The sequence below is a fragment of the Epinephelus lanceolatus genome, chromosome 21, assembly GCF_041903045.1.
Source record: "Epinephelus lanceolatus isolate andai-2023 chromosome 21, ASM4190304v1, whole genome shotgun sequence".
NCBI lineage: Eukaryota > Metazoa > Chordata > Actinopteri > Perciformes > Serranidae > Epinephelus > Epinephelus lanceolatus.
The window spans coordinates 18,568,095-18,591,762 of NC_135754.1; the positions used below are offsets into that span (position 1 = coordinate 18,568,095).

The window sequence follows — 23,668 nt, forward strand, 5'->3', positions numbered from 1 at the left end:
TCAAGATTCCCCCCTCCCAAGTTTAAATGAAACCTTTGCTCTTGTTTATAAGGATTACATATTAAATGAAGTATATTTCTCTCACATGCTGATTAAAATGTGATGTTGGAAATGTTTCGGTGTGTAAAACAATCTGGCCTTTATCACTGTAGATGGTGTGGGGACTAATTGAGGCATCTGACCCACTTGCCATGGTGTAAATCCAGACCTGACTGTGTGATATTTTTAGGCAACCATGACAGTAACAAAATGGTCAGTGCACATTGCACAAGCTTCTGTCTTCAGTTGTCATGTCTGCTACAGCTGTGTTGAAATATGTGTCATCAATGACCAGGGGTATTTTCCTCCTAACTTCACCACATCAGATATTTCTCACCAGGAGATGGGCATCTAAATCTATGTTGTAAGGGGATCATAATCAGCATTGGCTCAGATCACACCCCAGGTATGAAATATCTGTGGTTTTGGGTGGCCCCTCCTATTTTCAGAGTTTGGAGGCCTCCTGTAAAAAACCACACCCTCACCTGTGTGGTGTCTCTGCTCTACACCTTGTTTCCTCTCTGGCTGGCTGGCTGCGGAGGAAAGTTTGGAAATGGCCTTTTCATTGATTAACGCTCATTCAAAAATGCAGCAATCCAGGAAATAAGCATTGTCACTGGAAAATGGTCAGGAAGAAATCCTGAAGTCGTTTCCCCTACTATCTCTTACTGAGTGGAAGAGAAAGGAAAAAAAGAACATGAGGGACACAGGAGGAGAAGGAGGCGGCGGAGACAAAATCTGTAAATCTGAGAAGGATCAGGTGGGTAGGCTTTTTATTTAAAAGTCTCCTGTTGTGATATCATTGTGGTGCTTTGTCAGACAATTTAATAAAAGGAAATTTACAAAGTGGAAGCGGTGAGGAAAGTTGCGGCTGGCAGTTATCCCGTGAGGTTCTGAGTCACCATGACGAGCGATGGTCAATCTGCTTTGGGCAGCACGTATCTAATAGTCCTTTGGGGGTTTAATACTCACTGTTAAAGAGTCTTGAATGACCGAAGCCACTATAGGGTTGCAACTGTGCGTGAACCGCCCCGCATTTGTCCTAGCTAAACCGAGCTACGGTCTGCTCGTATCTGTTGACACTGTGTGCTCGTCAAACCGGCGGAAGTTAAGCTAGCTTAAAAAGGCACTTTCGACCGTTTAACAACGTAACGTTATGCTTAATGGCTAACATTCCGGTCATTGTTAATTACTTAAGAAAGGCTTCGGTGACTCAATTTCTAACTTAGTCGTTGCTTAAACGTTTACTTGCGTTATCTCTGACGGTAAAAACAAAGGCAAGAGCACACCCATTGTATGTTCAGTAACAGTTCCCTAGCGTTTCATAAGCTAACGTTAACTATATTTAACGTTAAGCTAACCTAGTTAACTTTGTACGGTAAGGTTTATGCTTTAAGTTGAAGTTTTAACGTAAACAGACATGGCCACCCTTAATATTAACACCGGCATCCAAAAGATACAAACAAAATACGATATAATATAAGTAAAACATGTCTTAACTGCAAATACTTTAACTCGACAAGCACAGGTGTTGCTAATAATATTAATCACGGCTGCATTCCATTTAGGTGTGCCAGCCCCAGGGCTCTGGTGTTGTGCCGCTGGTTTACTGACGGCGCTCCCTGGCACAGCTAAATGGAACGCAGCCATCGTGTTAGCCGTTGATGTGCTTTTCCTGATTATACTCAGTGGCGTCCCCAAGGAGGACGTGCGGTGGGGCATGATACAATCACGGCCCCCTCTCCAGTGGCCCACCCTGGTGAAAATGATGAGAGGCTGATATCACTGCTTTAATTAAGAGGATTATTATGACGCACTTGAGGCATTCATAGCTTGACGGTAAGGAGGCTAACTAATGCGCTAAAGTTAGGCTAAATTTGGACAAGGGAGCAACTGGCATTTTCAAAGGGGCCCCTTGAACTCTCACCTCAAGATATTTGAATAAAAATGGGTTCTGTTGGTCTCCGGATACCCACGAGTCTCCACTAAACTTGATTAGTTTTGTTTCCAGTAAATGTTTTGTTCCTTACAGTCAGTGAACTTCAAACTAAAGCTGTAAATTTGTCTTTTTAAGGAAAAGGACAAGCCTATTTAAAGAACAATGAATCACCTGGCATGCATAGATATGAGGGATGAAATTGAATTGATCAAACAAAGATCAAACAAAGATGCATTTGAGCTATGGGATGGTGAACATGTTACTGAGCTTTAATTTAGGGAACAAGCACAGTTGGTATTTTTTCTTTAGAGGCCGTTTACACGTACACGGTGATTTTGATAAACGGAGACATCTTCCTTCGTTTGTGCCCTTCGTTTACACGCAAACGGAGATTTCTCCTCTGAAAACGAGTCTTTCTAAAAACTCCGGCCAGAGTGGAGATTTTGGAAAACTCCGGTTGCGCGTTTGCATGTAAACTGAGATAAACGCAGATAAACGGAATTATAGGCAGCCCACGTCACAGTATGCGCCGGAACTTGCGCCTGTGTAAAAAGTGCGACCTATGTTGCTATGGTGACAATGGATACATGGAAGGCTTGAGCTTCTCCTTACACTGCTACCTACAGGTTTGGCATGCTCTTGTGTATATATACACGGGTAAGTGTAAACGAAGATCTTTTTGAAAACGGAGACGGTGAAATGTCCGTTTATGAAAATAGCCGGCAACGTGTAAACGGCCTCTTATAAGCAATGTTTTTATGTGTATTCAAAATCATTATTAATTGATTAATTGATTGTTAATGTTACCAATATAGGATTAAGGAGAGTGCTTATAATTTGTAACCCTAACTGATATATCTTCCTGAGACCTGAACTTTTGTTTAGTATTCATTTTTAATTTCTCCTAGCTATTTGGGATTAGTAGGACCTGATAAGTATGAAAAAATAACATTGTCAACAATAATAAAGCCCCATTGTCCTCATATGAGATAATAATTAAGTCTCAATGTCCTTGAACGTGACAATAATTAAGTCTCACTGTCCTCGAACGCGACAATAATAAAGTCCCAGTGTCCTCAAACGAGACAATAATTAAGTCTCACTGTCCTTCAACGAGCTGATGAGAAATTCCCAGTGTCTTACAATGAGTACTTCCTAATTAACAGTGTCTTAGCTTGTTACTGTTGCTAAAATTGGTAAAAGTTGTTGCCATATCAAACTACAAACATTATTAATTATAAATAAACGTAAAAGATTTAACCATTAAATGTGATCAGGTTTTGGACCTTGCCGTCTTTGTGTCAGGATCGGCTGCAGACTGACTTGGCAGAGATGGCTGCCATCTTGCTTTTACATGGATTAGTGTATTGTGCTCTTACTGCCACTAGATGAGACAAAAAAGGACGAGGACAACAGGTGTAAGTTAAGCAGAATGGAGTTTAAAGTCCAGTAAATCCAAAATGTAATGTCCTCATATGAGGACACAGGGTCTCAGGAGGATATAATGTATTAAAACAAGATTGTTGTGGACCTCATGTTACCTGTACTGGTATTAGTCTATGCACATCAGATAATTACTAATATTAGCTGTAAAATAAGAAACCAAATCTGTATGTGATTCATTAACTCTCTATATTGACTTAGTTTTTAGCCAGCCTTTGTACTTCAACTTCATAAATAGATTCCTGACATTCAGTTACAGCGTTTTTGGTGTGCCACCTTAAGATTTTCAGTGGTCCCATCTGGCCCCTATGAAAAAATTCTGGGGGCACCACTGATTTTACCAGTCAAAATGTCCTGTGAAACACATGTATTCCCATTATCATATTTCTGTTGAGATGACAGTGGATTAGATATTAATATTTTGAATATATATTTTATAGTGTATCTTTAAATTCAAAGTTGTAAAGAGAGAACAGAGTCCCTTGAGGCTCCTTTGTTTGACAAGTAGGTTTGTATTTGTACTGCAAAATGTACTGTATGCACTAATGATACCTGCACAGGAGTAGCCTATGTGCCCACCACACACATGCACGCAAACTCGAGCTGAATCTACAGCACCGTGTCAGAAGTCACAGCCAGGTGTTCAGGCACTGCATATCTCACTAGCGTAACACCTCCTCCAAGCCAAAGTCAGTGTTTCTCATTTAACAGTTTCCTACACCATGAAGCAACATGAATTCCAAGCGCAAAAGGGTAGGGATGGAGTTAAACCTTTTAAACAGCGTGTCCGAAATTTCAGTGTGTTAACCTGTTGAAAATGTTTTCAGAGTTGGATCCCCAAAATCATCAAGAAAAGAGTGTGCACCACCTTCGTAGAAGATTCTTTCAGGTACTGTGAACTCTGTGGAGCACATTCCTCCGTGATAGTCACTCTCTGTTTACTGTTGTGATGCATCAAAGGATGATCGTGTTATCACATGTATTATCCTCTCACCTCTCTCTCAGTAATGGCGCGCTGTGTCAGTGTGGGGGTGCGAGAGATGCCCATGGCTCTGTGGCTCTCGGTGACTATTTCAGCACAGCGATTGTCAACCACTGGGACAGCGGCCAGCACTCCTCTGAATACCCGACTGATGCTTTCGGAGAATTGCAGTTCGCAGGAGCCAGCAAGAGGCATAGCTATGTGGGTGGCCTTTCTGTTTGCCTGATAAATGTTCTCTGAATGGCTAATTAAATGCTTCATCTCTTTTCTTTAACCGATTGCTACACCTGAACAAGCAAACATAATATACTGACAGTGAAGTTACATATCTGTACTGTGAAGCTCCTCTGCTTTATCGTAACTTAAGCATGTGTTTTGATACTAAAATGATCACAATTTATCATTTTTAAGTCAAAGTTTGTTGTAAAATGTGATCAAATATCCATTTTGTCTCTCATGGGGACCCTCAGTTCCTGCGTCTGTCATGGGACACCCCCGCGTCTATGGTCTACACCCTGATGACAGCCCACTGGGGTCTTTCTTCCCCCAACCTGGTGGTTTCTATAGTGGGCGGAGAAGGCAGGACAAAGGTGAAGACTTGGGTGCGGGAGGTACTCAGGCAGGGACTGGTGAAAGCCTCACAAAGCACAGGTAAACATAATGTAACTCTGAAGTAGCTAAACCACCACTTCAGACATGGCTACGAATGTGGGTCATAGGTTACATGCCAGTTGTGAAATCCATATACGCTTTTTACATTGTAACTGTTAGCTTTAAGTTGTGAATCACTTTGTTTGTGGTCAGCATGTGATGTCATGACTTTACAGACTGTTCCCCTTGACCTAAAATACATGCTTTGACTGGCATCTACAGAGCTTAAAAAGTCTTAAGAAACATGGGCGCAAATGCTTTGGTCTCTTTGAAGCTGTGTTTGCTGCCTCATACCAGTTTCTTTCTCTTTCTCTGATGTCAAATGAATTCCAGACACCTTTTAGAGCTGAAAAAAGCTGCTACTATAACTGGTTTGTTAGCCTCATATGAGCACATGCATTTCAGTTTTGCGTGTTTTTGCTCATGTAAAAATTTTCATGTAAAGTCCAAAGTTGCAGGCGTTTCCAAGTGACTAATAATGATAAATGTTGAATCAACACTTTCTTGGAAGATGCAGAACCTCGTGGTGGACTTTGCGGGAAAAACACAGCTGTTACAAACTCTAGTACCATTGCATGTTATGGCTCTCGGGGGTCCGATCCTAATTCGGTACTACAATGGCCATTTCCTCACGACTACCGTGCCAAGTGCAGGTGGCAGAGGATTATAGCGATCTCCTGTCATTTGAGGTCATTTAAACAAGCTGTACTCTCAAAGGCTACGGACCAAAGCAAAGGTAATTAGACTGGTGTAAAAACATGGAGGTGTGTTGTTGATACACGCTGTGGAAGGACAGTGCGTAATATTGCAGACTATTTGTAAATATTATGTAAAATGACATGCTTTCAGAAATTAAAATATAGATGTGTGAAATCATATTAACCTAATATGAAATAAAGAATATGTCAGCCATTCTACACACAGCTAGTACAGCGGTAATTTAACCATTTTCCAGGTGTTGAAGTTCAGCTTTGAACTGCGAAACTCTGCCATGACATTCCTCTTTGTCTCAAGAAACTACAAAAACCACGCAGTTTATCTTTTCGTCTCACATTCTGTGTTTGATTGTTGCACCCAGGTGCGTGGATCCTGACAGCAGGCTTGCGTGAAGGCGTCGGCAGGTGTGTTGGAGAGGCGGTGAGAGATCACGCCACTGCAGCCTCATCGGTGTCCCTCAACAAGGTGGTGGCGCTGGGCATTGCTCCCTGGGGCCTGGTGCACAACCGACAGCAGCTGATCAACCCTCAGGTTGTCACGTACTATAGTTACAAATATAACTGATTATTCCAAATAAAAACACAAACATACAGGGCCCTATCTAACACTCGCGGCGTACAGTGCAGTGCAACTATCATTGCTAGTTTCAGACCAATGCAAATGGAAAATGTACTTGCACCCATCTGTGTCCCCATGGGCATGTAGGCCTTAAAATTGGGAGTAAGAGATAGAGATTGAGCCATTGATTCAACAAAAACCTGCCGTTTAACCTGGATTCTTCCTCTTCCAGGGCAGCTTTCCTGCTAAGTACTACGTCCAGAACACGTCCCGGGACTCCTGCTGCCTGGACAACAACTACCAGGCCTTCCTCCTGGTGGATGATGGAAGTGTCGGACGCAGAGGAGGAGAGACGGGGTTCAGGGCCAAACTGGAGGACTACATCTCCCACCAGCGTACAGGCATCTGGGGTGAGAGATGGGATAATAAAATGAATTGTCTCGCATTGTATGTAGAATCGTAGAGGTGTAATTGCTCTCCGTGGACTCACTGAAAAATATGACAGGAAGTAGGCCTAAAAATTATTGTCTTGGTTGTTTTGTTGTTCCTTGGAATTTCTGGTAAAACTGGATATGCGAAACCAGTCATCATGCAGATAGAAGAATAACGCATCACTTTCGTTTGCTGCTATTGTCTCTGGTTGCCCATACTAATATTCCAAGGAATGTATCTATTTGTGTGAACTGTATGTAAAGAAAACTAAAGATGTCTCAACTGTACAATGCTCCCACAACTGTAAAATTGCTGTTTGGCCCTCTTGTGGTGATTTTTGGTTAGTGCATGTGACGATAAGATGAACCTCAGGTACGCCCTGGACGAGAGCCGCTGCATGCCACTGCAGGAATTTCAAACACGGCTCCTCAACATGTAAAATCAAGCAGAGATTTGTCAAAAATTTAGCAGGGTGCTCTGTCTGTGTCTTTGCCATCTGGAAGCTTTTGTGTCACAAGAAAAATATGCAGTTTGATTGTTGTCAGTGTATAAACATAATCAAAATACCTGCATTAAAGAGAAGTTGGTATAAGCAAAGATTTTACCAATGCACACTTGCGAATTAACTGTAAAAATGTTTAACTTGTTTTTTAGGCAGCGGCAGCATTGACATCCCTGTCCTTTGTATGCTGGTGTCTGGGGAAGCCAGCATGCTCGAGGTTTGTTGATTTCCACAAAAAAATAATTAAGTTAGTTTTTATATTATGCCTTTGATTTCCATAAAGAAATGCTTCGCTCTCTTTCCCTAATTTCTGTCAGAGAGTGGATCTGTCCCTGAAAAACTCCATGCCCTGGCTGGTGCTGGCTGGCTCAGGAGGCCTTGCCGACTTTTTGAGCGACGTCTTGGCGAGTCTGTCGTCAGCCACGGTCGTCCAGTCCTCTGGTGAGGGAGAGGGCGAGGCAGGCCCCAGCGTGGATCTGAAGGACAGAGTGGCAGATCGGATTAAGAAGCACTTCCCGTCTGAAGCGGACTCGGACAAACTAGTTGAACGGGTGAGTGGTGTGTGTGTCGTCATTGTGTGGCTTTTAACACGCTGAACAGGAAGAAGCTGTTTGTTCAACAGCTGCCAGCTTCGATTGCCATGCAATAGAACATTGATATTCATAGTCTCAGAGGCTTTCATATGTACTTTGTGGCATCTTGACCTTTCTTTGAATGCTCTAAGGTCAAGATTCCAACTTTACTCACGCAGGATATTTTGCAGTATCGTAATGGGCAGGTTGCCAACAAACTTGCTGTGTGTATTTCTGCCATCCCAAGTGGATGAAGCCTTTATTTCTTCTACCCTCAGGGCAAGCTCACATGTTAAGCCTTGCTGCTGCTGCTGAGGCTCTGAGAACAGCAGGATTTATCAGTATGCCGCTCATGTCACCCAACACTGTAATTGTTGCATGTAATGTAAACATTTATTGAGCCGCCACTGGGCCTGTAAACTTCAAGCTACTCCTTGTCCCAGCACATTCCTGAGAGCGCTGGCTGTTATTTAGCTGTTCCTGTTGCTGTTTACAATTACCTCACTCACAAGCTGTTGTTTGGAGGTCAGTTTCAGTTTTCCCATGGCGTAACAGGACTATTTTTGTAGCACAACAGACTGTGTGTAGCCAATTACAATTACATTTTAAAAAAAATGCCTTTATACTGATCCACATGATCTCCTAGGGACATATGTTGTCAAACAGCCTCCCCTAAACCACCCTTACAGAAACTACAGGGTTACAGAACTTCCAGCAGCAAGCCAGCATCAATGACTTATTGACCACATGCAATGGCGTATTGTGTTCGACATAGAGGACGCTCTGTACAAACGTAAACTGCTCAAACTAAGATAGATATTTAATATTGTCATCCAGACGTTAAAAAATGTAAAGGTTACATTGTGTTTAGTATCATATATACCCTTCTCTCATCCCTAGAAAACAGTAAATGTCATCATTTGATTGTAAAGCATTGTAAAACCAAGCAGATTTTATAACAGTATTGTGAAAAACAAGAAGATCTTTTACGAAGAAAAAAGAAATGAAAGAAGAAGTGAAAGAAATGCCACCAAAGCAGCTTGGGGTCAAGTTCTATTTTTAAGGTACACTATGCAGGATTTTGTAAACACACTGGTAAATCAAATTATAAGGAAAAGCCAACCCCCGATTCACGCTCGTTTGGCATTTCGCTTCACTATAACTGCATTTTTTTGCAGCGCTGTGTCTCTTGGATGCCCGCTGCTTACAGTCTGGCACCTGGTTGCTACCGCTTTATAAAGCCCTGACCTCACCTGAGCGCTGTGGGGGTACATGCCCATAGATGTGCCGAGCATAGACAGTAAGAAACCACAGGCAGAGGGCAGAATCAGGGCAGAAAAATACACTGCCACACACTGAGTGGGTCATAAGTAGTCATTGGCAACAGGATAATACACAAATATTCAGCTGAACAAAAGCAGCACATGCAGATCAAATGCAAGTGATAAAAATAAACATGAAGAACATAAAATGGAAGTAGGGTTTTCCTCCATGGTTACGAAAAGTTCCTGTTTCCTCTCGGGAGAGAGAGAGAGAGAGAGGGAAGTTCGTCCCGAAGCTTGGTGCTGCACTTATACCCTACATTTTAATGAAGGCGACTACAAACAGCTGCACTCTGCGATGGAGTTGGAGTCTCGGGGGTCCAGTTTGTGTGATGGAACATCATCAACACTGCATGCTGCCTTGAAAGAGTGTGGCGGGTTATTGACTCTTCTATCAGTGTCCTAATGATTATTAAATCTTTAATGTAATCAGTGGTGTGAATTGCTCTCTGTTGAACTAGGTGTGGCTGGATAAACACTTGTAATCTTATTCTTTTCTAGTCATGGGTCGTGTTGGTTCTTAGATTTAAATGCCCTGATACAATCTTGAAGTGTCAGACACACTGCTCACTCAGCATGAGGAGGCATCCACTTAACTATATCAGGGATATGACAGTACCCTTTGTTACCAAGTCTTTCTTTATCCTTATGCGTGTCCTTTTTAATCTCTTTATCAGCATCACCAAGTGCTAATACAGCTGAAATTCCTGCTTTTCTTGTCTTCAGGTCCTGAGCATCTACCAGAACAGAGACTTCATCACAGTCTACCACGGAGAGCAGGAGGGCCCAAATGAGTTTGATACAGTCCTGCTCAAAGCGCTGGTGGGAGGTACAACTCATTCCTGTTTTGAAGAGTGCTGTTTTAAGAGGCAATGGGTCTTTGTTTAAAGGGATAGTGTACCCAAACATGAATATTCAGCCATTATCTACTCACCCATATGCTGATGGAGGCTCGGGTGAAGTTTTAGAGTCCTCACAACACTTCCCGGAGATCCAAGGGGAGAGGGGGTAGCAGCACAACTCCACCTAATGGAGGCTTACGGCGCCCCAGATTCAAACGTCCAAAAACACATCATTGAAACCACAAAATATCTCCATACTCTAAAACTTCACCTGAGCCTCCCTCGGCATATGGGTGAGTAGATAATGGCTGAATTTTCATTTTTGGGTGCACTATCCCTTTAAGTTTGTGGTGTGATTTTTGTGTTTTCCCCCCTTTTTCACCAAATATTCCATACACATACTGACAAATACAAAAAAGTAGCAACAGATGTACAGAGGATACTAAAACACAAAAGGGTGCACTAAATTGGAAAAGTGGGAAAAAGATCAGCATCTCAATGATTTGGATCATTCCCTCATTCTTGTTTTTCTTGTTGCCTTATTCTCGTCTTCTTTATGTTCTATTTTTGTGTTCTTTAGCAAGTAAGCAGCGTGTGTCAGTGGATGCCAGCCCTTACAATGAAGAGCTGAAGCTAGCGGTCACGTGGAACAGGGTTGACATTGCCAAGAGTGAACTCTTCAATGGAGACATTCAGTGGAGGGTGAGGGGAAAGAGAGAGAGATACTACCACTGTAAAGTAGATGAATAATGTGTGGTGTATTGTGTTGGTATGAAATAAGTGAGAATGTCTTGACCCTATACTGACATGTTTATCCAATCCAACAGTATGAAGACTTGGAGGACTCCATGACAGACGCCCTGGTCAACGACAAACCTCAGTTTGTGCGTCTCTTCACTGAGAACGGCCTCAACATCCTGGACTACCTGACCTACGGCAGGTTGGAGAGCCTCTACCGCTCGGTGGCCGATGGGACGGTGCTTTATCAGCTCCTTCAGCGCCGTCTGGCGGAGCGGCTGGGAACTGCAGCCCCCGTGCCAACGTCAAACCTGTCGGACTCGCCTTCCAGAGTGGCAACAGAGAACATACAGAGTGGCCCGGTGACGGAGATCAGCCTTTTTGAGGTGTGTTGTGAGGGAGACCGCCATGCCTAACGTCTACTTTTACAATCAAAGAACCAAAGAAAACAAATTTTTACACGTACACTTTTGTTTGTTTGCTCCTCCACCCCTTTTCCTCAGGTTTCAGGGGTGCTGGAACTGTTGATGGGTGACGTCTGCCAGCCATTTTACTACGATGCTTTGGGCTTAGAGCAGATGACATCCAAGAGGAGAGCTCTGAGGGTACTTTTTTTTCAATATGTAGACATCTATTAAAGCTAGTGAACTGCTGTAGGGCTTGTGAAGACAACAGAGAATGACATGATCAAATTGAACCCTCCTTCCCTGCTTCTCTTCATCCCTCAGCGTGCCAGTAAGCTGCTGCGTGGAGACTGCTTGTATCGGGAGAAGCGCTGCCTCTTCCCCTGGGCTTCTCTCTTCATCTGGGCCGTCCTCCAGAACCGCAGCGAGATGGCCACTTTCTTCTGGGAGATGGTAAAAACCTCTGAGACTTACAGAAAGCCAAAATATGTTGCTGCTTTTTGAAACCAACAACAGGCCTTTGCTGTTTCTTCCAGGCAGGGGAGTCGGTGCTGAGTGCTCTGAGTGGCTGTAAGATGCTGAGGGAAATATCCAAGCTGGAGGTCGAGACTGAGACCAAACTGTCCATGAAGGAGCTGGCCCAGAGGTTTGAGAACCTGGCACACGGTGAGAGCATGAACGCACCATCCACCAAAGTTTAATTATACAAAATAGTTGATAAATAAAAGTGCAGGAATGATGACGAGGTATTAAACTTCACAGCCTAATTGCTCTAGTGTTATTTGGCCACTCCTTGTTTTAAAGTTGTGTAATGAACCAGTGTTTCAATGGGTAGGTATTTAAATTCTTTGTCAGATAAAGCGGTGCATGCATGCCCACTGTATAATGATTATAACTGATTTTCAGAAAAAAGACCAAACTTTCTCTGCACTTATCTCTCCTCAGACGTCTTCAGCTCTTGCTATCGGAGCAATGAGAGTCGATCGTTCACCCTGCTGATCAGGAAATCTCCAGTTTGGGGTGGCACCACTTGCCTCCAGATGGGCATGGGTGCTGATGCACGACTTTTCTTCAGCCACGACGGAGTACAGGTGTGTCACTGTTTTCACACCTGTGTGACTGTCACATGACAAGACAACAATGGAGCCAAGTAACTGACTTTATGTAGGCAGTATAACCAGTTCTGTTTATGCTTGGTCTTTTTTTAAATGTTTAAAAGTATATCTCATGTTTGATTTGCCAGATTTTCTGGCTGAAGCTTATTTCTTTCTTTAACTTAAAATAATTAAAGAAGTTAAAGCCTTCCTTTTTATTGAAGTACATTCTCTGCCAATAGGTAATTTGTAAATGGAGCTTAAATAGGCTACATTCACACTGCAAGCTTTAGTGCTCAATTCAGATTTATTGCTCAGATCTGATTTTATTTTTGTCTGTTCACATTATTTTTTAAATGTGGCCAATATCAGATTCCACTGTAAAGTGGTCATGCTCATGTGCACAAGGACAATAACATGCAGCAAGCTGTCTTATGAAAGTTAACATGGAGGCCACTGAAGTCAGCATTTGTGGTTTCATTCATAAGTTGATAATAATGGGGAGGTAGAGTGAGGAGTGGTGGGATTGTGACGTGAATGGTTTCACTGAAACAGATTTCATCCCAACTTTCAGGATGTCAAGGGCTGCTTTCAGCTTCATCTGTCCATCACAGCTGTTTTCCATGTTTGTATTAACAGTTTGACTCCGGCCAGCGCAGAATTGTGATGAATGTTGATCTTTACTTTTTATTTGTTTTTGTGTATTTTGCATTGTTTCTGTTATTGTATTTTTTGTATTTTATCTTGTGAAGCACTTTGTGAGTCCTCTCTGTGAGAAGTGCTATATAAATAAATAAATTTACTTACTTACTTACTTACTTACTTACTTACTTACTTACTAGAATGATAGACACATGAATTCCAAGGTTGCATTGCAAAAAATCAGACCTGTATGTGATTTAGGACCAAATATGAAAGTGGCCCAGATCAGATAGGATCAGATTCCATGTGATTTTGTGGTTCACATCGTTATGAAATAAGAAGATCTGAGTCGGTATGATTTGCCTGCAGTCTGATTGTAGCCTAAGTCTTTTCTTCTTTTACTCAAAATAGTTAGTGTGACTGCAAATAACAGCACTTGGGTATAATTAAGGAATAATTGTGTAAACACTACACATACAACAGAGCCGGCTTTCATAGAGAGCAAATTAATTACAGTTGGTGAAAATAGTCTAATGCTCTCTTTTCCTTCAGTCTTTGCTGTCCCAGATCTGGTGGGGGGACATGAAGAGGAACACAGAGGTGTGGAAGCTCCTGCTCACCTTCTTCTGCCCCATCCTCTGCTACACCAACCTCATCTCCTACAGGTAAAATCCACTTTAGTACTTATTTATTTTTTTTATGCTTCTGCGCCTGCAATAGCCATAGCTGGAGGCATTATGTTTTTGGGTTGTCCGTCCTTCCTTACATCTCTCCCACTTCTTGTGAAAGCGAGATCTCAAGAACGTCTTGATGGAATTTCTTCAAATTTGGCAAAAATGTCCGCTTGGACCCAACAATGAATCGGTGAGATTTTGGTGGTCAAAGGTCAAAGTCAGTGTGATCTTGCACCCGTCTCATTCTCGTAAACAGGATATCTCCAGAACACCTTAAGGGAATTTCTTTAAATTTGGCAAAAACGTCTGGACATGGATGTAAACTGTAAGAGAAACTTGCTGGTGTGCGACGGCGTACAACCTCATTAGCATTAGCTTTCAAAAGATTCAGATTTCAGGTCTGATACTTAACAACAAACTCCACCTCACAGGGAACAAGAGGACCATCACCAAGACGATGAGGGGAAGCCTAACGAGGACGGGATGGGCAGGGACAACGACAGTCTCTACGGCACCACTGTCTTCTCGTTCTCGGACATCAAGCACATGTAAAAAGTCTAAATAAATTCTTAAGTGATGTGGTTTCTGCCTTTCACTTATCATGCTAATGCAAGTGAACAGGATGCACTGGTGTCACAGTCTTGAATGAACATTACTTCAAAAATGCTTTTTCTATTGTGTTGATTGATTGAAAATATGTCATTGTTGTACCAGTGAAGCTGACGCACAAGGTCCAATCACTCCCAGAACAGCAACCATTAAAGGTGAGTCCTCTTTAAACGCAGCACCTTCTAAAAAATATGCATAAATGAATATTTTAAGCAGCCGTGACGAATGTAAGCAGCTCCTAATCCATGTCTGATAATCTTCCCTACAGGCATACCCCAGTCACGCAGGCCACCAAAGCGTCCGTTCATAGTGTCAAGATGGCGAGAGTTCTGGTTTGCACCCGTCACCTCATTTTTGGGCAACGTCCTGATGTACTTCCTCTTCCTCCTGCTGTTTGCGTACGTGCTGTTGGTGGACTTCAAGCCCCCGCCACCCGAAGGTCCGGCCATCACTGAGTATGTGCTGTACTTCTGGGTATTCACCATCGTGTGTGAGGAGATCCGGGAGGTAAGTGTGGAGACATCATGCTTGTTTCATGCATCTATGTCACATTTAACCACTGCAAAAGCAGATATGGCATAAAATCACTTCACATAAACAGCATTTATAAAGTATTTGGCTGTATTTAATGTTCTGTTTGTTTATGGGGTTTTTTTTCTTCTCAAAGACGTTCTTTCTGGGGACGATGAGTTGGCGTCAGAGAATGAGAGTGTACATTCAGGATGTGTGGAACAAGTGTGACCTCACCGCTATCTCGCTGTTCATCATCGGAGTAATCTGCAGGTACGGACAACAGCTACACACAGGGACTGTCTACAGTGTATATTACTACTGGATAATGCCAAAATCGTCCACAGTATTAGCTCAGCTGACAGCCTTTAAAGTGTAGTTATATCAAATGACCACTAGATGGCGGTGTTATCATACTGTATCTGCTTCCCTATGTGTTTTAGGATGTTCAAAGTGTCATACGGATTTGGCCGAGAGTTCCTGTGTTTGGACTACATGGTCTTCACCCTCCGTCTCATTCACATCTTTGCCATTCACAAACAGCTGGGACCAAAAATCATCATTGTCAGCAAGATGGTGAGAAACGTCACCACAAGTTCACATCATACCAGTGATTCTTAGCAGGATGTTTGTATTACAGTGATGGAAAGACAACTGTTTGCTCCTTTTCAGATGAAGGACGTCTTCTTCTTCCTGTTCTTCCTGATGGTGTGGCTCATGGCATACGGAGTAGCCAATCAGGCTTTGCTCTACGCCTACGACCCGAGCTTAGATCGCATCTTTCGCCGGGTTTTCTACAGACCGTACCTGCACATCTTTGGACAGATCCCTGTGGAGGAGATGGATGGTAAAAGGGCATCTTAAGAGAATAAAAGTTACAGTTTTAAATAATAATAATAAAAAAAAAGAATAATGTTGCAGCCTGTACTGGACATTTTTTTATATCCATTCCATTCCATCACTGTTATTGTGATGTGATAGCAGATTTATTTGATACCTAGACATGTACAATATTTAAGTTTATTTAAGTGCTGCACTTGGACAAGAAACTAGATTTTAGATTTACTGTGCTTTACCTGTACTGGGACTGATTCCTGTATATAATAGCAGAAAAAAAAGTTAAATCACAAATGATGAAATTAAAGTCAAACTAACAATGACAGTGAGAAACTAGTGAAAATAAAAATAAAATAAGAGCTGATTTATACCGTACCAAACTCACACATGTAACGGGAAAAAAATAAAATGAAAAGATGGGACATATTTTAATCTTCTCTATATTTTTGTGTCTGTTCCAGTTGGAAAGACATGGGACATGGAATGCACGCACAACATTACAATGATCGAGAACGGTGCAGAGCCGTGCAGGACGATGTATAGTAACTGGATAGTGGTCATTCTGCTGATTGTTTATCTGCTGGTCACCAATATCCTGCTCATCAACCTGCTCATTGCCATGTTTAGGTAAAGAATAAGATTAAAGTCAGTCCGTCTCTGTGACCTCACTGACACTATTGCTCACCTCAACTCTCTCTGTTGCCTTTGTGTCCACGCAGTTACACCTTCTCTGAAGTGCAGGCGAACAGCGACATCTACTGGAAGTTCCAGCGCTACAACCTGATCGTCCAGTACCACTCCCGCCCCTCCCTGGCTCCTCCTTTCATCATCCTCTCGCACATCAATCTCTTTATTAAGAGGCAGATCCGCAAGGTGCCCTCCGTCAAGATCCACCACTTTGGTCAGTAGCGAGTCGAATTATTGTAACATCAATTACATCGCCTTCAGCTCAGCTGTTGTGGTTCCTGCTTTGTTCAGGCTGACGTGAATGACAGCAGTGATAAAAAGCTTTTGCCTTCCTCTGTTAGTATTACAGTTAAAAGGGAAAGCAGCCAACAGGCTAATGACGTGGGAAACCATTCAGAAGGAGGACTTCCTGACCGCCCAGAATAAAATCCAGAAAAGCAGCGACTCAGAGAGGCTCAAACGGATGTCTGTCAAGTGAGCACATCTTCCCAAACTAACACTGCACTAGCAAATTACCTGTTTTCTACCTCCATCATACTGAGGTGAATGTGTCCTTTTTTTAGGGTGGATGGTGTGCTCAAACACGTGACTGAAAGCAGAGACTTTGAACACAGGCTGAGGGCTTTGGAGAACGAGGTAAAACTAAAGAACACTTTTCAAACTGAGCTCATCATCTGTGGCATTTGTGTCGCTCTTGATACAGACTGCTATAAAAGAGCCTGTCTGCTCAGGCAGCCCTTCCTGTGTAAGGGTTAAATAAATGTCATCCATCTCGATATAGCAGGGCTGGGTGCATCATGACAACTACAACACTATGTTCTGATACTGATATCACAATGTGTGTTTATGTATAGGAAAATCACATACTTGTTAGGACAATACGCTTATTTGTTCTGTTGGTGAGAGTCAGATAAGAAGAAAATTACCACTCTCGTCTGTACAGTAAATGTGGAGCTACTACACAGCCCACAGAAGGTTAGAGTAGCTTAGCTTAGCTTAGCTTAGCTTAGCATAGTGAGGGTAAACAGCTAGTCTAAAAACAACAATTGACCATTTCAGCAGGGGTTATGTGCCCGACTGCTTCTTGCTTAGGACCAATAACTTCCTGGAATCTCCGCTAGTTGCCTGGCAACTGTTCAGAGCCAAGAAATGTGCATTAAACATACATTTGTCTAAATAAACAGTATGGTTTTGGATGCAGAGAGCTGTAATTATCATGTCACTTCCTGAGAGCCTTGTAACCACAGTAACCTGGTAATTTAAAAACACTTTTGAAACTATATTCAACCAGCTAAGTGAAATCTCACATTTCGTGCATACTTAGGCTTAAACTGAAGCGGTATTGACATCACAGGGTGTCGTAGTTGCTGTCTGTTGTTCTCTATCACATTGCATTAAGGCAGTGGTTCCCAGCTGGTGGGCTGTGGTCCAAAAGCAGGTTGTGTGTTCATTCTGAATGGACCGCAAGTCACTTTCAAGTTTGTAAAAAAAAAACAAAAAAAACAAACACTTTATTCAGTGTTTAAGGTTGCTTTATTGTCATTCATCATGTACATGCTGAACGAAATACAGTACTCAATCCTCAGTGGAATAATGAATAAATAAATAAAAATAAATAAATAAATGCAGTATATACCTAGAGAATCTAGCAGCCCACCCTGAAATCCAATCTTATAATTTAAGTAGTACTATAAATATGTATATTAGGCTACAAAAACCCTTAAAAAAAAGTACTGAGGCAGGAGCCTGGTAATGTTAAACACGTAATACTAAAAAAATACACTAAAAAGCTCATGCTGAGGCAGCAGCAGGTATGTCTCTGGGGTACAGTGAGTTACTACAGTGAATTTTTGGCACATAGCTTTTATTTTAAAGTGCTGTTTCCTGCTGTAGAGTGACTAGGGGAAAGGTTGTGTACAGAGACAACAAACTAGCTCGTCGACATGGCTGTCGTCTGTGTGGACCTTCAACTAATGACTAAGGAGAAATCTGGACCGTGTGGCTGGACCAGTTGGGAACCACTGCGTTAAGGGATATAGCGTTGTGCCCAGTGTTTGCATACTGTAGTATTTAACCAGAAATAGTATAGTTAATATACTATGTGATATAATGTACAACTTCAAAATACTTACTTAAATACATATGTAAAAATCTCACATACTGTTTTAACATATTAAATAGTATGGAGCTACATTAGGGTCAAAAGTTTTGTACTTGAAAAAATAAAAGTTGAAACTGAAAATTCATGTGTTGATCTTGAATTTTGAAAAATACAACAATGTATTCAAAATAAAAATAAGTGTATGAAACGTTTTTTCAGGTTAAATATAATTTTGATTCACTTTGGTAATTCTTTTGAATGAAGAATTTATTTTCACTTTTCACTTCTATATATATTTTGACATTTGAGGTCTTATTTTTTTCAGTTGCATGTTTTATCTTTTCAGATTCAGATCTTATTTTTTTACAGTTTCAAATCTTATTTTTTCACTATCAAATCTTTTTTTCACTTTCAGATCTTTTTTTTTTTTTTTTTTTCACTTTCAAATCTGTTTTTTTTTTAGTTTCAGACTTTTGACCCTGATGTGGCGTGGGGGGCGTGGTATCAACTGAGAGCGGTGTGGAATCATGAGTGACAGTGCCTTCATGGAACGCAGGAACTAAAAAAATTCTGACTCAACACTTATATACACCATATTCATGTGACTGGCAGTGTAAAAATTGATGCCACTGACAAACTTCCATTTAGAAATCTGTTTTAGACAGTACTGAGCACCAATTGCGGTATAAGAGAGATAAATTATGCCAGATTTTGCAGTTCAACAGCCACATTTTAAGTGCTGATATGTCCGATTTCCACATAGCACTGTGAACACAGCGTAGTGTCCGTTTTGCTTGCCATGATGGCGTCCAGTCGGTTGGGTCAGTCTGCTGGAGCCCATACATCCAGCACACAGGTGAGAAATGTTAACTAGGTTTTGGGAAATCATAACAAATATTAAGGTGTCGTTTTTGTGACAACATACATTTTTTTTGTGACGTCTTTTAAGTGGCGAATTTGTCAAAGCTGGAAAGTGTGATTGTCCACAACTCCATCATCACGGCCCTGTGGATGCTTCCTCATCCAGTAAACGTGTCCCCTGGATGAAACCTTTGAGCTTGGGGAAAAGGAAACAATCCTAAAACACCTCCCTACTCACCTGACCTGGCTCCAGGTGATTTTTTGTGGCACCAGGTGAGTAGGGAGGTGTTTTAGGATTGTTTCCTTTTCCCCAAGCTCAAAGGTTTCATCCAGGGGACACGTCTGGATGTGGAAGCATCAACAGGGCCGTGACGATGGAGCTGTGGAAATGTATGTTGGATGTATGGGCTCCAGCAGATTGACCCAACCGACTGGACGCCATCATGGCAAGCAAAACGGACACTACGCTGTGTTCACAGTGCTATGTGGAAATCGGACATATCAGCACTTAAAATGTGGCTGTTGAACTGCAAAATCTGGCATAATTTATCGCTCTTATACCGCAATTGGTGCTCAGTACTGTCTAAAACAGATTTCTAAATGGAAGTTTGTCAGTGGCATCAATTTTACACTGCCAGTCACATGAATATGGTGTATATAAGTGTTGAGTCAGAATTTTTTTAGTTCCTACATTCCCTGAAGGCACTGTCACTCATGATTCTACACCCCTCTCAGATGATGCCACGCCCCCCACGCCACATCAGGGTCAAAAGTCTAAAACTCAAAAAACAGATCTGAAAGTGAAAAAAAGGATTTGAAAGTGAAAACAAGATTTAAAAGTGAAAAAAATAAGATTTGAAACTGTAAAAAATAAGATCTGAATCTGAAAAGATAAAACATGCAACTGAAAAACATAAGACCTCAAATGTTAAAATATATATATAGAAGTGAAAAGTGAAAATAAATTCTTCATTCAAAAGAATTACCAAAGTGAATCAAAATTATGTTTAACCTGAAAAAAATGTTTCATACACTTATTTTTATTTTGAATACATTGTTGTATTTTTCAAAATTCAAGATCAACACATGAATTTTCAGTTTCAGATTTTATTTTTTCAAGTACAAAACTTTTGACCCTAATGTAGCTCCATAAAATAGTATGTTAGTATGGAATTACTTATTTGGTTTTAGTATGGATTAAAAACAAGGTATAATATATGTTTCTCTTCTTGTTAAACTGATTCGGAGCTGCCATATGGATGTACATATGTAGCGCACAGCTTACGCCACTAGAGGTCAGTCTCTGTTCGTGCAACACAGCTGAGCTTAGAAAGAAGCCAACTGTGAGAGGTGAAAATAACATTACAGGACAAGTAAAGAAAAATGCCTCCTAGTTAATCAATTAAATATGACTCTATGGAATCATGAAAACATCGCCACATATAACTTTATCTTAAGATGACATCTTACAACTACAAAAGCAGTCTTATTAGCCACATGCTTTTATTCAGCTACTAGTCTGCCACCGCCACCTTAGACTGAGAGCCAGGTCCCGCCCTCATGGTGTTTCTGCTACCTTTTTATCATTACTATTTCCTGTTAGCCTGTATCGTGGGCCGTCACATGTTGATAATAAGCACCTCCAACTCGGGGCTGTTTGGTCTCAGGGGGCCTAAATTTTCTGGTAAAATTATGTGAATGCAAATATTAGGGTGCTACATCAGCATGAATAGTCATACAAGTATGAAATTTGGCAAGGAGTTTCCTGACACAAAGGGGAAAGTAGAAAAATAAGATTCTGGGGCTTGCTGCCATTTTATTTCAAAATATTGCACACAACATCCCCCCAAAAAAAACAAAATATGACTATCTGTTTGACAAATTTTCATCACTTTGTGTTTATATTACTAATTTCATTTTGAGCCAAGGTTGACCTTTCTGTCTTGAAAATTATACTTGCTTTTGCCTAAATTTGTCACTATATTTGTATTTATATCTATAAATGCATGATATTCTATGGGCCGTAAGTATTTAAAACCAGCAGGACTTCTCTAACTAGTTGCATGTTATACACACAGCAATATAGGCTTGACAATGTCATATATGCTACAATAACTTCTATCACCAGCAGCTCAGCTTTAAGTTTTTTTTTGGTTTGTTTTTTTTCTCAAAAACATCATATACCGCACACCCCAGTGACATGTAAGGACGGCATGAAGGTGTGAAAAAATAGCTACAGCCCAAGCCAAGTATAATGTGTAAAGTAGTAAGATGCAGAGGTGGTGATAGCTGGATTTGGTTACCGTTACACAGAGCAAGGCAAGCTGTTCCACCCTGGTACCAGTCCTTATGCTAAGTTAAGCTAACTGGCTGCTTGTGGTAGCCTCGTATTAACAGGCACACATGAGAGTCGATCTTCTTAGCCTGCTCCCTGCCATAAAGCAAATAAGTGTTCCCAATTGACAAACTTTTAAGGAAATGCATGATATTAATTGGCCATTTTCAGCTCCAAAAACCCTTCTGCTTGTAGCATTAAGACAAAATCCCACAACATGATTGCACTGATGTTCAAAGCTTGGGAAGTGTCAACACAAGGCCCCAGCCCGCTGCATGGTGATATTGTTACTGTATTTTAATATGCAGCTTTCTGCTCTTTTGATCCTCCTCCTCAGATGGAGTACTGCTCAAGTGCTCTCAGCTGGATCGTGGATACTTTGGCTCAAGGCAGCACATTCAAACCCCCTCGGCCTCCACCTACGCTTAAAGGTACAAAGTCAGATCATGCAAGTTTCTTTCCAGGAACAAGTGAAACTACATGCTCCAAGTCATGGGTTTATTTTCACCAAGCTTGCGTGACTAGTTTTCTCTTTATTTTTAGTGCCGTTAGCCTCAAGTCATTTATACTTAACATGCTTTGTAACACTTTCTTCCTCTTCACACAGATTCGTTCCCGTCCTCTTCCAATTCCACCTGATTCAGCCTCTGTGGTGCCTTTACTTGCTCAGGGTCGGTATACCTCGGCTGCTCCCCCAGTCGTACTGTTTGCCAGCCACGTTCATCACTGGACTCAGTTACGGAATAGTTTTAAATGTTCTCAACTACAAAAGCATGTAGCAGAGATCACTACTTGTTACAGTATTGATTACATGCCAAAGCTGATATTTTACAGGTGCAATCAATCTTATAAGAATGCCAAAGTCAAGTGTATATATTTATGATATGGCATGATATATTTTATGTTTTGTTTTCCAGTGCTATCATGTCTTTACTGCTGTTATTTTTAAGGTTTTTATAGAGGTTTTTACTGCGATACATGATATAGTTTACAGGGGTTACATTGAATGTCACTCATATGCATGTGCATATTGTGATACTGTTGTGTTCAGTTACTTTCTGGCAACCTTAAATGTTGAATCATGTATTTGTGTTGCTACATTACTTTATTCTGTTCAATAAATTGTATATACGGTGTAATGAATGAGTTATTTCTGTTACTGTTGTGTAGGGAAATTTGCTTATGCATTTTTGCTTATCCTGTTGGGGGTCGTGGGGGGGCTGGAGCCTATCCCAGCTGACATTGGGTGAGAGGCAGGGTACACCCTGGACAGGTTGGCAGACTATCACAGGGCTGACACATAGAAACAGACAACCATTCACACTCACGGCCAATTTAGAGTCACCAATTAACCTGCATGTCTTTGTACTGTGAGAGGAAGCCGGAGTACCTGGAGAAAATGCTGACATGGGGAGAACATGCAAACTCCGCACACAAGGGCTCCCTTTTGCTGTGAGGTGACAGTGCTAACCAGTACACCACTGTGACCATGGGTGCAGATCTGATGACAAGTTTGGGGGGGACACAATCAGTTGTGATTTTTTTTAATTGCACGCGTGCAAATCATGCCCACAGAGCGCTTGAGATTGCCAGCATATTTCACGATTTCATAGAGGCTCATCACCATCACCAAGTCATTCAAAAAGCACTACAAAGAGAATCATATGCTTACCTTTACTGTTTATTTCTCTTAAACAGCCAGTAGTACATGGAACCAGCCATCACCCTCCTTTTCACTGCTTCGCTGTTAGTTAATGCTACTTCTAGTTTCAGGGTCTCAGACATGTTATGTCCACTCACGTTTTCATCTCTCGCCTCTCACGGATTCCCATTTCTCCTCATCATCTTCCCTTTCTCCCAGTATATAGGACTACTGTATACATTTGTTCAATTTCAATCATTTAAGCTATTTAGAATTGGGGGGGGGGGGTGACATGTCCCCCCCCCCCAGGATCTGCACCCATGACTGTGAAGCCTGCCAAAGAACGGTATTATTTTTTTTCTAAATACAGCGATTTTGATAAAACAGAACAGTTTTTAAATTAATCTGTCACAGGAGAGATGGAGTGCTTTTTTGTATGATCCAGAGATACATTCTACCTAAAAGTCATGTGACTCTGAAAATACTGCTTGCATTTGCTCAAATTGTGCAACAACATTAGAGAGCGCCAAAGTTA

The 23,668-nt window shown here is 41.5% G+C and overlaps 1 protein-coding gene across 1 annotated transcript; it reads left to right on the forward strand.

Moving 5' to 3' along the window:
* The first annotated feature begins 535 nt into the window (after positions 1–535).
* Positions 536–22,630, forward strand: LOC117247069 (transient receptor potential cation channel subfamily M member 4-like). The gene is made up of 28 exons (XM_033611215.2): positions 536–799; positions 4,249–4,310; positions 4,427–4,604; positions 4,874–5,054; positions 6,133–6,302; positions 6,562–6,739; positions 7,416–7,480; positions 7,581–7,814; positions 9,884–9,986; positions 10,580–10,701; positions 10,827–11,123; positions 11,241–11,342; positions 11,466–11,594; positions 11,678–11,807; positions 12,087–12,232; positions 13,430–13,542; positions 13,983–14,099; positions 14,266–14,315; positions 14,429–14,667; positions 14,828–14,943; positions 15,114–15,246; positions 15,343–15,517; positions 15,969–16,134; positions 16,227–16,408; positions 16,536–16,668; positions 16,758–16,830; positions 21,829–21,922; positions 22,099–22,630. The coding sequence occupies exons 1-28, from the start codon at positions 737–739 to the stop codon at positions 22,128–22,130; spliced, it is 3,783 nt and encodes a 1,260-aa protein (XP_033467106.2). The 5' UTR covers positions 536–736; the 3' UTR covers positions 22,131–22,630.
* The last annotated feature ends 1,038 nt before the right edge of the window (positions 22,631–23,668 follow it).

Coding starts and splice junctions, on each gene's coding strand:
- LOC117247069 (XM_033611215.2), top strand. CDS start 737: ATGAGGGACACAGGAGGAGAAGGAGGCGGCGGAGACAAAATCTGTAAA. Junction 13,543..13,982: donor ACCAACCTCATCTCCTACAG/GTAAAATCCACT, acceptor TCCACCTCACAG/GGAACAAGAGGACCATCACC. Junction 21,923..22,098: donor GCCTCCACCTACGCTTAAAG/GTACAAAGTCAG, acceptor CTCTTCACACAG/ATTCGTTCCCGTCCTCTTCC.